Source organism: Chiroxiphia lanceolata, chromosome Z (genome assembly GCF_009829145.1).
Source record: "Chiroxiphia lanceolata isolate bChiLan1 chromosome Z, bChiLan1.pri, whole genome shotgun sequence".
Classification (NCBI taxonomy): Eukaryota; Metazoa; Chordata; class Aves; order Passeriformes; family Pipridae; genus Chiroxiphia; species Chiroxiphia lanceolata.
Genome location: NC_045671.1, coordinates 41334306 through 41351284, shown reverse-complemented (window position 1 = coordinate 41351284; position 16979 = coordinate 41334306). Strand labels below are relative to the sequence as shown.

General features: G+C 38.5%; 1 protein-coding gene across 1 annotated transcript in view; it reads left to right on the top strand.

The window, feature by feature from the left end:
- The window catches only part of MEGF10 (multiple EGF like domains 10), an 86520-nt gene extending 73206 nt beyond the window's left edge, over positions 1 to 13314 (top strand). The window contains exons 19-25 of the mRNA XM_032674996.1: positions 1666 to 1794; positions 2297 to 2533; positions 3328 to 3455; positions 3626 to 3749; positions 5637 to 5681; positions 7585 to 7791; positions 8732 to 13314. Coding sequence (XP_032530887.1) covers positions 1666 to 1794; positions 2297 to 2533; positions 3328 to 3455; positions 3626 to 3749; positions 5637 to 5681; positions 7585 to 7791; positions 8732 to 8892 — 1031 coding nt within the window. The 3' untranslated portion in view covers positions 8893 to 13314. The remainder of the gene's footprint in view (positions 1 to 1665; positions 1795 to 2296; positions 2534 to 3327; positions 3456 to 3625; positions 3750 to 5636; positions 5682 to 7584; positions 7792 to 8731) is intronic.
- The last annotated feature ends 3665 nt before the right edge of the window (positions 13315 to 16979 follow it).

Here is a 16979-nt window from a genome sequence, read left to right as displayed (position 1 = left end):
TAAAAGCAATATATGAATCCAAGTAATTGTGATTAGCATAAACCACAATGAAAACTAATAGTTAGAAAACTAAAGATAAGAAGTGGTGGGGATACAATTAATCTGTGCAATGTGGTTTTGCAACACATTTGGATTATAAAAGCATTGTAGATGGTATTTTGTTTTCATATGTGTGTGGTTGTTATACATGAAAATCAAGAATAACACCACTGACATCAATGGTGGTGCCACATTGTACAACATTAAAAGAAGAATCCGGCTCATAAGCACAGAAGTGTTTGTCCAACTCTTGCTGACTTTATGGAGAGGTGCTCCCAAATTCATGCACTCTGATGATTTCTCTGTTTCACTTCAAAAGAGCAATGAAGTTCAGGGAAAGACTAACTTTTTAAGACAGTCACTTGATGTCAAAAAATAATTTTGAATACTTTGGCAAATCTAAGTCTATTATTACATTTTATAGATTTTATATTTTTCTTAGAATTTTATAATAATGATGTAACAATATTAAACTGAATGTTTTGGTATTTGTTCTAATTCAGATTTTAAAATGCCAAAATATATTATGACATGATATTTTTTGCCGAGACATTTACTTCAGTAATTAAAATTTTGTTTAATTGAGTGTAATAAAGAGAAGGAGAATCTATATAGACATGGAAGTTTCACTTGAGACAAGACTGCAAAAACATTATCTGGCATTCATTGTGTTACTTCACTTTGTAAATTATTCTAAATTAGGAATGCTAAAAGGTGAGTTATATTCTTTTAAAAAGACAAAAAGAAGAACAAGTTAACATAATTACAGAACTCCTGAGATATTTCAGAAAATTGAGTCTCAGAAGGTGAAGAACTACCATACTTGCTGAAACCATCAGAACTACTATAATGTAACAGGACACACAGTACCAGAGGTGGCAGCATAAAAGAAATAATTTTTATCAGTTTAGGATAATTCTCTACCATGCTTATGTTGTGATGTAGGAGACACTTTGATCAGTAATTAATTATTGTATTCAAGTCATTCTGGGAGAGAAAAAAATCTGTGAAACTCTTCCAATTAGCTTATTCTCCATGATTTAGCGTTTTCCTCCTGAAGGTAGTTTCTCAGTATATACGTTACAGTATCAAAGCAGCAGGTTTATTTTTATATAAATGTGTGTTGCACTTTAGACTCACTGTTATGGCCCTTTCTTCTTGCTATTTTACATCAGCACATCTGTCATAAGATACGACAACAGCCAGATGTCTGACTCCACCTGTATGATTGCATGATTTTTCAAGCACTGGGATATGAGCAACCTGAAAGACATTGTGTTCTGGCTCTTTATTCACATCTTGCTCATTTCTTCCCTGTCTCCTACTCTTTTTATCTTATTAGGATTTTTTTTTCCTTCCTAACTGCACTGCCTTAGTGGCAGCAACATTGCAGGTAAAGGATGAATACACTTTTAAATAAAATTTCCTTCTCCTTTCCCACACATAAACACACACGCTGAGGGGTCCTCTTAGGATTCCTTCCCGAAGAGATCTGCTGCTAATGACACATTGCCATCTGCTGACCACGGACTGAAACGTGTGGGGTTAGAAACGTGTGGCGCTGCAGGTCTGTAATTACCAAAGCACTTAATAAGTACTGACTGTGTCTCATTTTCACTTATGCAGAATGTCCCCAGGGTACATACGGGTATGGGTGCCGTCAGATCTGTGACTGTCTGAACAACTCAACTTGTGACCACATCACTGGCACGTGTTACTGCAGCCCAGGCTGGAAAGGGGCCAGGTGTGATCAAGGTAAAGCCTGGATGCAATAAAACTACTGTAACTCTTTCCTGTAAAAATTGCATTGACCTATGAAATACCATCTCTGTGTCATTCATTAAGTAAATCTGAGAAGGCATGAGCATTAAATAGTCCATTCTATTAAATACGTTCTGTACACTTTAAATTAGATGTCTCAGTAACAGTTAACTGGAGCAAAGCTCTCAAGTGTAGATTGCACAAAATGTTTTACAGTGCTGTGCTGTCCAAAGCATGTGCTTTACCTGCCCTGTCCTTTTGCCTAGGGAATATTCCTACTTCAAATTCATGAAAATATCTCTTTCTGTGAAGATCATGAATGTTTTTCCTTAAGGTTAGGATTGTCCTCACATTGGTTTCTGACATAGCTTTATTTTGGCATTATTAAATACAGTTAGGTTAGCAGGAAGATTTAGAAGTGAAATCTTGTCTTCTGCTCCTGACACGTGACCTTCTGAGTTCATGCCACATAGTTTTATTTCTTCTTGTATTTCAGCTGGTGTAATCATTGTGGGAAACCTGAACAGTTTAAGCCGTACCAGTACTGCCATCCCTGCTGATTCCTACCAGATAGGGGCTATAGCAGGCATCATTGTTCTTGTCCTGGTTGTGCTTTTCCTGCTAGTGCTGTTCATCATCTACAGACATAAGCAGAAAGGAAAAGAAACAAATATGCCCACAGTGACCTACACCCCTGCTATGAGGATCATGAATGCAGATTACACCATTTCAGGTAAGTGATGTTCAGAACAGATTTTATCCTCAAATATTTTTCTTCATTAAACAGTGGAAGTATGGACATTTCTATTCCCCTGTGCCTGTTTTTAAAGAGAACTGGAGTGTGGCAAAATATGGTTTCTACAGAGACTTTAAATTAAATGCCAACAGCTTGAATACAGAAAGGCTGCTATGGCTGTAGAAAAATCAAGATTTCACACTATCTGTGGCAAGATTCTGTAGAGAACCAGATAGGAAAGTGGCTCAAGTTTGAAACAAATTAAGGGAAAGAGAAATGAAACAAACAGGAGTTTCTGACCTATGAAAGTGCCTGTGAGTTGTGATGCAGTGGGTACACAAAACTTAAGGCAATGCTGTTTTTTGCACACCACTGTTTAAGGAAAGCAGCAGTTGAAGACAACAGCAGAAACAGTTGTCAAGAGTTTAAGAAAAAGCAAATCAGCAAAGGTACTAGGGGCTCTTGAAGCACCAGAAAATGTTGGTGTGAACTTAATGGTACAAGTGACGGTAATTAGGACAATGCTATGACTACAGAGATAAAACAGAGATGTTAACAAGTAACATTTGTGTATGATCTTTGCTGAAAGTGGGGACATGACTAGTTACTTACTGCTCTGTATCTCTAATTTCTTTAAATAAATGCAAGATTTTTAGTTTTGTTTCGGTAGGTTTTTTTAAGAAACTCAAAATCAGATTCTGAAATCAGAGCAGCACTGTCAAAAACATATCTTTGAGGAAGAAATACCATGTTATTTTCAGTTGTTCATTTTCCTGTCTTTTTCTTTTCAGAAACCATCCCTCACAGTAATGGTGGAAATGCCAACAGTCACTATTTCTCTAACCCTAGTTATCATACTTTAACTCAATGCACTACCCCACCTCATGTAAACAACATGGAGAGGCTGACCTTAGCAAAGGTAAAGCATAAAAAATCTGTAAACTTCTCTGTCAATTAGTCTTCAGTTTATTTTACTTTATTCCCTAATGTTTCCCATTTGGTTTATTTTTGCTTTCCCTGATTATCAGGTGGAAATTCAGCAGCTTCCCACTAGTTTCAGTTTCTATTGCCCATCTTTCTTTGAAACAGGCAAAAAACAATCAGCTGTTTGTGAACCTTAAAAATGTGGAACCTGGAAAACGAGTTACTGCCATGGACTACACAGGAACACTGCCAGCAGACTGGAAACATGGTGGCTACCTCAATGAACTTGGTAAGGAAAAAGAAAGGAGAGAATGTGAACGTTATTCATTGTGTGTGGGATGGATTAGAAAGCAGAAATGCTTTCCTGAGTCTCCTCTCAGGTTAATACCAAGTTGGTCAGATAGTGTGTGAGGTTCAGGGTTATAGGTTTGACCTTCCCTCAGAGACAAAAAAGTGACTCCTTGTGAGGTATGATGAAACAGTCCAATTCCCAGCACAGACATGATATGCAAAATATCTCATATTATTTTTGTTAGAAAGTTTGCTTATTGATTAGTTTTATAAAACAATGGGTACTGTACAATAAGGGTCTGCTTTGAAAAAATTACATGCTCTTATTAAATAAATGAAAAGTTGTATGTATTCTTTTTTTTAATCCCTACCAAATGGAATCAATGGTTTAAAAAGTAGTTTCTCATCATCTGAGCTGCTTCATATGTAAATTCTAGGAGATCTTCCCAGCTAAGCCTCCCATTTGCTAGAAGACAGAACATTATCTCTAAAAAGAAAAATTCCTAAGTGGTTAGAGTTGCTGTATCCTGCTTTATGCTGTCTTTTCATTCTTTTCCAAACTCATGCGCTCCAAAAAGGCTGGATTGCACTGGCCAGTGAAAGACCCTTAAAAGGGACTTTCAGTGCCAGTATCATTTAGATCATTTAATTACCTTCATTTCTGGTACTTACAAATATATGAGATTCTGGGAATCAGAACAACTGTATGCAGCATTGTTATGTTTCCTGCTCATTCCCAGTCTTGGTCAAACCACCATTCAGGCTCAGATCTCTTGAGTTTGTTTTGGGGTTTTTACAGAAAAGGGTTACATAAGCCTTGATGTTCAGCTTCACATTTTTTCAGAGCACTTGTACTTAAGGCTCCTAAGAGATACTTGCTATGGTTAACCCATGGCAGGAGATTCTCAGTAACAGGATGATTCCAGAGGACTAGATGAATGCTGATATTATATCTGTTTCCTAGAAGATCAAATGGGATTACTTCGGTAACTTGGTGACCTGGGCATAAGACTTGTAAAAACAACAGAACAGCTGACATGAGATCTAATAAGATGGAGTAGGAATAAAATTAAATAGGTTTAGGTCTCCTCAAATAATATAATTTCCTTCTTGAAAACTATGGTTTTTGCTGACAGAGATATGGTATTGATAAAATGATTTTAGGCTTTCATAAAGTTCCTGGCACAGTACCAAAATACAGTCTAATTAAGAAATTAGCTCTCCAGAATATCAATCAAAGCTATTTGAATGGATTAATAACCAGGTAAGTGCCAGGTCTCTGGAGACAGTTGTCATGCACTGCTGATGTTTACATTTGGATTTATATTGAGAGAAATCTCTTACTAACAGGTAATTGAAAAGTTGCAGACTCAGGTGCTGTGTGCTTAGGCCATTCCTGCAGGTCAAGAGACTGTAACAGGGACCCTGGGCATGATTAATTTTGGCAATAATTAAATTTGGAAGCAAAATATCAAGAAGTAGAGTGAACTCTCCATACCCTGAAATTTTCAGGTTAAGATGGGATGCTCTTCTGGTAGATACGGTTTATCCAGACAAAAAAAATAGCAGTTATTAGGCTGATTCAAGACTAACTGGGGGAAATGTAATGGCCTGTGACATATGTGAGGTCAAAGCAGATAATTTAGTGGTCCCTTGTGACCTTAATCACCTTCTGTGTTCAGGAAGCTCCTGTCTGAAAGGGTGCAAGCAAATAGTAACAACACTTCTGTACCCTGGGCAGTTTCACAGTGCTTATGACAGAATTATTGTGTACAGCTAGAAATGAATCCCAAAGCAATTTTTAAACCCTTTAGAACCTGTTGTTTAACCACTTTTATTTTCTTTGATTTTAAAGCTACTTTGTTTTTTGTATAATTTTTCTCAGGTGCTTTTGGACTTGATAGGGGATATTTGGGGAAGTCTCTGAAAGGTGAGATTATTTTCTGATGTATTCAGATGAAATGACATAGACATTCAGTTTACTTTTCTATATTACCTTCTGGGTGAAGAGAATGTAAAAATAATTTTGGACTAAATTTTTCTTAGACATTGAATCAATACATGAAGTTTGTTCTTTTCTCTGAAGGGAGGAGGCTATTTAGAAAAAAAACCAAACAAACAACAAATCAAGCCTTTATAAGTCCTCTCTGTGTTGCACATCAAATGTTTCTGTAACGCTTGAGTCACAACACAGCTCCATTCTAAAAGCAGAAGGGGGATGGCCCTTGAATTCAGACTAGTGAGTGAGGTGAGGACATGCTGTCTCTGCTGAAAGGCTTCAGAAGAGAGCCAATTCCTCTTGCAGCTGGCATGGTCAGCGTAGGTCTGTGTGACTGCAAGCCTGTAATGCTTCACCACATTCACTGCAGGCCTTTGGAAAGCATATCAAAATACAAATACACAGAGAGGAATTAAAGGCTTCAGAAATTCAGGGTAGCACTTATATTTTGCTCTTCTGAATTATTCAGTTTTCTTATAAGACTTTATACTGTACCACACTGGTGTATGTCACTATTTTTGATACCTGATTAAGGTGTGCATATGTAAAAGATGTAAAGATTTGGCACTTATGGGCATGGTTTAGTGGTGGGCTTGGCAGTGTTACATTAATGGTTGGACTTAATGATCTGAAAGGTCTTTTACAACCTAAACTAATTCTAGGGTTCTATGGTTAGAGAAAGGCCAATTTAAATGAGTCACAAAGTTATGAGCACCTGTCTACTTACAGTTTCACTAAGGGCAATCTCATTGCTGGATATTGAATGAGAAACAAGCTGACAAAGTCTCATCTCTGAAGCATAAATAACACATCATATCACGAAACAACACAGAGAACAAAGTAACACAAACACCACAAAATCACTTCCCAGCATAAGAAAATATATCTCTGAAACCACAGTTATCTGTCCTTCAGTGAAATCCTAAATCACAATCTACCTGATGTTTCCTTTTCAGTTCTTCTGTTATCATGTTACAGAAACTTGCAAAGAAACTGGTTACTCTTTCAGTGTGGCTGCATAGTAAAACTTTTCACCAAACATGCCATCCATAGAAGTCATGTTACCATTTGCCCAGACACTGGCCTTTGGAACAGTCTTAGATCACTTACTTTAATAGTGTCCTGAGAAGAGCACTTGGAGGGGCAAAACGTATTCTGAATTATTGAAAATTGATACTACACATTATCTGTGTATTGTTGTAGGGTATCTGTCGGTAGGCCTTGGTACATGGGGGAAAGACACACACACGAACAGAGTGCTGAGACCAGAGGTGTCTGCCCGCTGAGAGTAGCAGGCAGCTTTATTGAGTTCTCTAACTTCTATTTTCTCACACATATAATAGAAACATATTCTTAGAAAAACACTCAGGAATGCAGCACCTGCACGCTGCCAAACAGCTTTGACCTTAACTTACTGCTTAACACTCAAGGCTGTATCTATGGGAACATGCAATTATCCTCACTTTTCTCAAGGGAAAAGTCTCACACCCTGTAACACTTCAAACTCACTTCTAGGGGCCTCGGAGGTTCTATGGGCCTGCCATCTCCCCCCTCAGTATACAATGCTAGCTACTGTTTTAATCAGAATTGAAGATGCTCAGACTTTGAAACAGTAATTTACTGGTGGCCAGATCAATCCTATTAAAAAGCACAGCACTTGAGGTGCTTTCTTTAATTGCTGTATAATAATTTTGAAGTTTTATGACTGGGTTCCATTTAAATGTTCATTTATGAGTGACTTTTCAGAACTCAGAATTAAAGAATGCCCTTTTTTCAGCAGCAGTGTCCATAATATGTACCATGGCTTGAGAGTAATAAATTTTTCTTTTTGTAGATCTAGTGAAGAACTCGGAATACAATTTAAGTAATTGCTCATTAAGCAGTTCTGAGAACCCCTATGCTACTATAAAGGACCCACCAGCTCTGGTACCAAAAAGCTCAGAATGTGGGTATGTTGAAATGAAGTCACCAGCACGCAGAGACTCCCCCTATGCCGAGATCACCGGCTCTGCTACAGCCAACAAGAACGTGTATGAAGTTGGTATGTACAAAATCTATTTCTGGTTGCTCAAGGTTAAGGGCAAAGAGCATGGGACTTTCTTTTTTCTTTGATTCAGTTTAATCAAAACATATGAAAATTCACTGGGAAAAAAAAATATGTTCAGATTCTGTTTTCTGCTCAAATGCTTTTAACAATAACCTCACTCTACTGAGATAAGTGGTGTAATTCACACAAATGAGGTTTGAAATACCTTCAGCTCTGTTCTGTAAGCTAGAGGTGCCTCTGAATTTCCCTGGTTTAAAAGGCTTTCTCTAAACAGCAGTATGAGATAAGCTTAGCATTTGATTGCAATACAATTCAACTCAACTGTTAAGTACTGAATACAGCTGGAGGTAAGTGTATGGGAGGGATGGGAAAGATCTATTTCTTTCTCTTGATAGATAAAACAGCATCTTCACCCATAGACATAGTATTTCAGTAATATGGACCCTGTCTAGTTACTATATTACTTAGTTGCAGAAAACTTTGGCATCTTGTGGAATGGTAGCTATCCTAATAATCTCCGGACTGAAATAAATTGTGTCCCATATCATAGGATACATTTCCCTTTTCTGTTCCCAACTTAGAAATGAAAATTCATCAATATCCCCGTGGTGCTTTTAAGGACTTTTCTAAAATCTTGATTAAAACCCCCAAATTCAGGGTTTTTCTTAAGTTTGCCCCCACATAAAGAAGAGATGATGGTCCACTTGCTTCTGTCAGTAAATATCGTCATGGCAGGGCCCTGCTGCAGGTCCACAGGTGTAACTCAGTGTGAAGACAAAACACCTAAACATCAACCTTGGTTTCTAAACCCGCACTTCAGGAACTCAGCATGACAAGGAATCTTCATATTGAAGTAGAACCTGAAATGAAGTACAACGTCTTCCTTCTGTTTGCCACTTCTCATATTAAATGTATGTGCTCTTTTTTGTCACAGAACCCACAGTGAGTGTTGTGCAGGGACCATTCAGCAGCAGAGGACATTTCAGCCAGGATCCTTATGATCTTCCAAAAAACAGCCATATTCCCTGTCATTATGACTTGCTACCAGTTCGAGACAGCCTCACATCCTCTACAAAGGGGGTCAGCACTGAATGACCCCAGAAGCTGGTTTGTAGAACAGTGGGACTCTTAAAGGGCAACTTGGCATGGTTGTGCTCCTCCCTCTAGTTTACCATCAAATTTGGCTCCTAATCTGTCCAGCAAGTATTTGCTATACATTAAACAGAGTCTCAACACGAGGTTTGTATTGTGTATACAAGTGACAGATGGACAAATGCCACACTCTGGGGATCCTGATTATTTTTTCTCATGGCAGTAAATTTTATAGAAATGGGAATGCAACACATTTATACTGTAATATACTGGCTTAAAAATATTAGTTGGCAGATCAGTTTTGATAACATCCCATTTTAGTGACCTTAAATATAGACTTCATCTTTGTCATGTTTCAGACAGGACAGTGCAATTTACCAAATACCACTTTTTACAAGTGATCTGATTCATTAGTTATTCATTAGTAGAAGAAAAACTGCCTTGCCAAATTTTACCTTCCATTCTTATCTTTAGTCAGGATATTAAGAAACAAGATCTGATGGGGATAAGTAAGCACAATACTGCAGTTGTTTGAGAAATCCATCATCAGGCTTTTTTGTCCATTACTGGTGGTGGACATGGGTTCTTGAATAGTTCTGGTGATAAAATAATTGCATACATCAGTATTATATGATGCTTCAAGATCTCTTAGTACTGCAGACCCCGTACTAGTCTTCAACAAATATTTTGCTACCGTTTGTATATTGCAGTTCTGACCACTATTTCTGCCACACACAACTAATAATCCATAACATATCAGTAATTACTTCAAAAAATATGTAAAATAAATCAGTTTATTTTTGTCACCATGGACTGATTATGTAAGGAGTGGACAAAGGTGATGATTTCTGTAAATCTTAACTGCAAGGAAGGGTTTACATTTTATAAACAGGTAGTAATAATGACTGTAATATAGAATAAAAATAGTAAAGTGTTCTGATTTTTTTTTCTTAGAAATAACAAAGCAAACTCTGTGCATACTTGCTAAAAAGGCACCTTTTCTTTTTTATAGTTGATGTAGGGAAACACATGCTTAAGCTGGTCTTTTGCATTGCTAATAATGTGACACATATATTCCCCATTCTTCATTAACTTCTGTCTCCATTTTTACTCTGTGTGTCTGTGTTTCTAGTGAACCAGCTTGTAACTGCAAAAATATTCTACTATATGTCCATTTATTTTATTTTTTGCAAACTGGCCTTTATTTTGTCCATTTAAAGGGACCTCTGGGCAGAGGGAGAGAATTAAAGTAAGAATTCATGTCATACTGATGTCTATCAGGAGGTGATTACCTAATACATAACAGTTTAACCTAATTTGTTAAGTGGGACAAAAAAATTATGGTGTTTTTGTTCAGAATGATAACAAGAATGCAGAAGAAAAGTAAAAAACAGTTCCTCGTTAAAGTTTAGCTTAGTCCATTACTCATGTGGATGGAGACCATCTTTCCAGAAGAGCCTTTTTTCCAAGTGAGGCTGTAACTCCTTCCTAAACAGTCTTCTCTCTGGCTTAGCACATGGACTGCCATGACATCTGGGCTGCAGTACAATCTGACACAAAGAATTATCACCATTGTGACAGCACTGAAATATTCCTAAGAAACCCACAACCAGTTGCCTTTGGAATACAAAATGCAATAGAGGAATAACTGGAAGAAAAACTGACAAAACTTTCTCAGTTTTTTTTAAAAGGAACACCAGAGCTGAAATGGAAGTACAATTTCCTTTTATTTGTTGTCACTAAAGTGGTGAAAAATGATTAAGCTACTGGCAAAGACATTGTAGCAGATGTGCCTAAGCCTGAGAATTTATATGCCTCTATGAAATGTCCCATAACATTCTTGGTTCTGGCTAGCCATGATAACTGGCTATTTTACAATTCCCTGGGCATTTCTTGTACATCCTTGGAATAAATTACTTTATTTTATTTTACAAGTACAGACATTAACTAGAAGATTTCAGAAGCTGGTTACAATTTAATCCCTCTGTAAGACAAAGAAATGATTGGGTTTGTATGCATATAGATAATGTGTAGAGCTACTGGTATATACATTTTTTGTATTGTGTGAAACAGACTTTAAAATAAAACCTTTCTTTTCTAAAGCCATGAATAGAAAATGCTGCCATTTAGCAATTGTGAGCTCACAAAAACTTTTCTTGCTCTGTGCAAAATTTGGAGGCCACTAGGTAAATGAATCTTCATAATCTAAACAGTTCTTTTTAACATGGGAAAGTGAAGAGCTGAATAAATGGTATTTTTTTGAAAATCTCCAGTATGTCACATATCCTCGAGTGATATACTCAGTCAAATATTCATGAAAACAGATGAGTTTATGAAAATTTTGCCTATTGTGTATGTTCTAAATATATACATTACCAAGGTCTGCCTTTCTGTACGTGGGTAAAACTCCTGCTGTGTAGTCAGCATAAGCAATGTCTGCATTTATCTGAGCTGGGTGTGCAACACATACAGGTAGAGTAAATGTCTTGTGAGTTTACTTCAGTGAGTGATCCTTGGTAGGTGCTCAAAAAACACATTTCCTGGAGTACACTCTGCTCTCAACTTGAGACCCCCAAGCTCAATCTTCATGACTGTCAGAGAGTCCTTTTTGTAGATTCCACTCAGATCTTTACAGAATTTTATTATTTCTGGAATGTGCGCACTTACATTGTGGAGAAAACTGAGTAAGTTGAGGTAATAATTTTGGCAAACACTCAGAGAATTGGCTTCCACAGACAGGAAGGAAAAGAGACACTTTGTTTCTATATATTCACATCACAGTTGTGAGAAACATAGCATTGAAAATTGAGATAGCTCTCCACTTCCAACTTGTGATCATTTTAATAAAGTTCAAAATGCCGCACAAAGTTAATAGCTGATTTTAAAGTAAGTAGCAAGTAAACTTTAGATTTTAAATACTGTAGGCATATTAACTCAGGCCATTTAGAATATGAACCTCAAGGCTTTCTACTATATCAAAGATTTTTCATCACAACACACTGTCACACACAAAATTTGTCCTTATCTTGATCTACCCAGAGAACTTGCATTAACTCGAATTGGAGATGCACATGCAGATTACAGGAGAAAGAAGATTTCATTGTACTCATACTTCCTGCTGAGACAATCTGCAAAGTCAAGTTTGTATTGAAGTGAAGTTAGTATAAAATAAAGTCAAAAGTGGAAAATGTGTTATTTAAAATATACTGGATTTTCAAGTATTGTAACTACAATTTTTTATCAGATATGTGTCCAAATAATAATTCTTAGACCGAAGCTCCAAAGCCCAGACTGAATACAGAGCTAATTTTGACAAAAAATGCTTTATATTAAAGACTGTATATACAGTATCTGAAATTACTGAAGACAAATGGGTGTGTGTTCATCAGTTGCTGTACAAAAAATCTTGTCGTTTGATACACTCATACTAGTGTTAGAGCACTGAATCTAACACTTCTTTCTTCAGTTTTTTAGCCCACAAGACTTCACTTTGATATGACTGAACTGTAATATATTTTTAAAGAAAATCTATCGAGTATGCCTGGCTCTTCTTAGTTGTAACCAAAAAAAAAAAGTGTTTTGTTTGAAAATATATATATTTTCCAAAGATGAAGGATGTTCATCATTCTGCCCCTCACTACCATTTACTTCAACTTCACATACCTGTAGGTTAATACAATAAAGTTTCTAATGAAAGGTGGGACATGCTTTGAAATTTTTTTTCCTTTGTTTTTCATTTGCTTATGATGGATCTTGAGTGGGAAATATAGAAAATGTCATTCTTGCTGTCATGGTTTGACCCCAGCTGGCCACTAAGTCCCACATAGCCACTCACTCCTCTAGGGAGGAGAAGTGGAAAGGAAACTTTGTGGATTGAAATAAGAAGTGTTTATTAACCGACACAAAATAAATTACTACTACTGCATAAATTACTACTACTAAAACTAATAATTGTACTGAAAAAGAGGGAGAAAAAAATAAATGCAGAGGGCACAGAAAGTGAGGAAGAAAAGTTTATTGAATGGAAAAGACGGCTGTAAGAAGTTATGGCTGAGAACAGTGATGAATGAAGATATGATTTGAAGATATATAACATGATGCAGTTACGACAGAGACTGTTATTAATTAGAATTGTTAATGCATGTTCGCTATTTGTTGTACCGCAGTTTTTATCGAATTTCATAATTTTCCCCTCAGAATTATGCCCTTTTTTCTGTTGGTTCACATTTGCTGCACTGCAGATGTTTCTCTCATTGGTCCCTCCTGATCTCATGTTCCCTCCTTCCTTCCCTGGTTGGTTATCACCCCTGTCAATCCTATGCTCCTTCCTGTTTTCCAGAACCTTCCCACCTTACCCTATAAATAGAGCTAGACACCTTCAATAAAGGGAGATAGCCCCAAGCTATATCACTCTGCTTGAACCCACGGGTTGTCGAGTCTTCTTTTTATGATGACTGCGGCAAATAAACCCCAGGAGAAACCAGTGATGCACAGTGTGGTTGCTCACCACAAAACACAGCAGTGTACCAGCTACTAAAAAGAAAATTAACTCTGTCCCAGCTAAAACCAGGACACTTGCCTGTGCTGGTCCACCAATTGATGCATTTCATTTCCCCTCTTTTAGAAAATAGTTTATCAAAGGCTTTGCAGAAAAATCAACTGAACTTGTGTGATTACTGTCTGGTGCTGTGGGAAATAATTCTGTAAACAGGACAATTCTTTCAAGCCTTTCTTGAATGCCTTAAAGCTCTAACTTTGAGAAAGATGACAAGCTGAGTTGCCAAAAGCAAGGCATTTCCCCTTTTTAGTCAGATAATAGCCTTGGATTAAGCATTAAAAATAGTACACAAAGTACAAACACAAAGGGCTGTAATGTATTGTAACTTCTATTTTCTAATTCTGACGCCCCTATGAAGAATTCAAAACACAGGCTACAGATAGTGTGAGAAACTGTTCTTTACTATCACAGGTTGATCAAGGAGGACAGATTTGACATTAAAAACTAATAGAAAAATAAAATAGTTTGGATGGGAAGGAGAGAGAGGATAAGACCTGCGAGACTGAGACAGAGACCCCCGTGGGAGAAACCAGGGGGGCACACAGAGCTGGAGAGCAGAGCATGGGGGAATTTGTCCCTCCCAGGTGTTGTCCAATGCACCTACCTGCCATGTATGCCTGATTTATTCAATCACAGAGGTCTAACTCTTCAGATTCAAAAAGCTACAATTCAGTATTGTAAAAGTCTATTTCTAGTTTCCAGGCTTTTCTGAGCAAATCTGAGAAATACAACTTCATATTTCTTCACCACTATTGAAATGGAGGGCTTCATCATAAACAACTGACTTCTTTTACATTCAAACAGCCATCTTACTAGTGTAAGAGAAGAAAATAACAAGTGATCCTGATTACATATGGTAGATAATCATTAGTTATAAATTAATATTCTCAATAAAGAGTCATGTTTCCACTTAAAAAGAAGGGCTTAGACATTTCAAATCTATTGCAGATTATTACCAGAAAAAGAAGGAGAAGGATACTGGGGACTGGGAGTCTTCCTAACCACAGGAAACAACCAAGCTCCCTGGTCCCTCAGACAGAGAGCAGCGTCCTAGGCTGGCAGACTTAATCCCCTGGAAAGGGGAGACCCCCTGGCAATAGTGGGGAATGTTGATCAAATTATGGAGAGTGTACAAAAAGGTGCCTGCTTACAAATGATGCCATGACAGAGAGTTAACGCCATGACACAAATGCCCAGTGATGATGCCTGTGGACCCTGGGAGAATCACGCCCCTCATTAGAGGTCTCCCTGAATCCTTGAAACCCATGGGCATCCAGCTAAAGAAACAGATAGGAAGCCTTGCAGGTGGGGAAGAGCTGTAGCCACCTTAGAGGAGGCGGTAACCCCCAACCACAATCATAGTGAACATAAAACTTGGACTTGAGGGGAAGTGACACGTTAATTAATTATGGAAGAAAATACAGCCCAATTGTCCCTAGCAAAATTGGCTCCAAACTAATTCAGCACACAGAATGTAAAACACCTACATCCCCCATGGGACTCAGAAAAGTAACATTCTCCCTCAGGCAAGGAGGACGCATCCACACAAATGAAGAACACTGGAGAAAAATAAACACTCTTTGGATTTTAGACTTGCAAAAAGGAATCCCAAAAACCCTAATGGTCAGCAAACGCACTGATAAATCAGAGATATTAGTGGGTAGCTGAAAGAAGAACCCACAAAAGCTGTTGGCCCTGTTACAGTCCCACCTTTAGAGGCACCACAAAGAGGAGGAGGTGGGAAACCCTTTCCTTTGTCCTCAGTAGGAAAGTCAGGGGACAGAGAGTGTTTTTTTTCTGGCAGCTTACCAAAATCTCTAAAGGATATTTACTAATAACCTGCCCTGTTGGTCCCCACAAAGTCCCTGTAACCTTTTAAATAGACATCGGAGCTCACATATCCACCCTCAAATTCAAGACGCTTCTGCAGGTGGAATTGTTCCCTCACATAAAGGTATGTATTTGTTGTCAATGCATTTGGATACACCCAACCCCAAATAACAGTCAAGGTAAGATGCTGGTTACCGAGGGAGGAGAAAATGATTAAAACCCTAATTGTTTTGTGGGAAGTTCCTACTAACTTACTGGGGCTGGACCTCCTAATGGGAAGGTCTTAGATGCACAATAAAGGGAAAATAAGAGCTTTTAGGACGGAAATCCATAATTTCTGTTTTCTAGGCGCTGCCTCCCTGCTTCCTCCTTCCCTTGTAACCAATGTCAAACCTTATTCCTTACCCCTGGCAGCCAGAGAATGAATCACCCCAGTCACAGAATCAGATGTCCCACCTGGGATGGGTGGCCACACTATCCAGACCATAAAAATAAAGGAGCACAAGAGCTCCATTTTGCCTTTTGTCTCAGGACCTACCATCGCCGTGTGAAGTTCCCAGACTTTCCTAATTTTATATAGATATGTTTGGAAGTGTTGTGCTCAGCAAAGCAGTGCTCAGCAGAGCAGACCACAGGAACCAAGACCCACCAAAGCATCACCTGAGAACATCCAAGTTCAGATCCAGACTGTTTATGTGTTGTCTTATTTGAGCTGTGAAAAATGAAATAAGGTTTTGCTTCAGCCATAAGACCTTATGGACACAAGGGAGAGGGGGAAGGGAGTTAATGCATGTTTACTACTTAAGGGCAAAGAGTTGTTAAGGCCAATAGAAAAGGTGATACTGAGGACCTGCCCAAAAAAGGAAGAAAGAGGGGAGGTTAAGGTGGCCGGGAAAGGATGTAAGTTCCTGAGTACCCAGCCAACGGGAAAAGGGACAGGGGCCCCACCGGTTGGGGAAGGGTATAAAAGGCCATTCATTCTAAGGAGAGGTGTGCCTCCCCAGAGGGATGCACCCGACTCAGCTGACTTATTTATATCAATAAATAGCTTTGCTTTGATGACTTTGTCCTCTCTCAATTTTATCGATAAGTGAGTATTTCTCACAATCTGGGGGCTCTGGCCCTGCAGAGAGGCACAACAGGGGTGTAGTGGTTTGGACTTTCTTTTCCCCCAGAGGATAAGAAAAGTGGTAGACCCCAAGGGGTGGAAACCCCTGGAAGTTTTGAAATTCTGTCCAATGAGCGCTCCTGCAAAAATGTAAACATACCACAACCAAATGGAAGAGAAGAGTTGTAGTTTTAGGTTAGAAGAAGTGGCCATGTTGTGAAAGCCACAAGGAGAGGGCAGGAGCCCTCTGGGGGGGCCTCTGCCCCCCCCCCCCCCCCAGCCCCAGCTGGGGGCTACAGAGACTTGGAACAGTGTTAAGCTGGACTACGTGTCTGTAGCTGTGAGCTGGAGGATGTTTTCCATCGTGAGTGGGCAGAGACAGAGCAGAAGCGGTGGCAGCGTCCAGAGGTTATGGCTAAAAGCCAACTGATAAGACCTGAACCAGGGAAGCAGCAGAAACAGCATGCAGCCAAGGAAGACTCAGAGTTGCTCAAGCCGAGGTAGAGAACCGGCAGCAGAGAACAGAACTAAGTTTCTACAGAGAGAAAGCTTGGGGGTAAGGACTGCAAAACTCCCCTAAACTTCCTTGGAGAT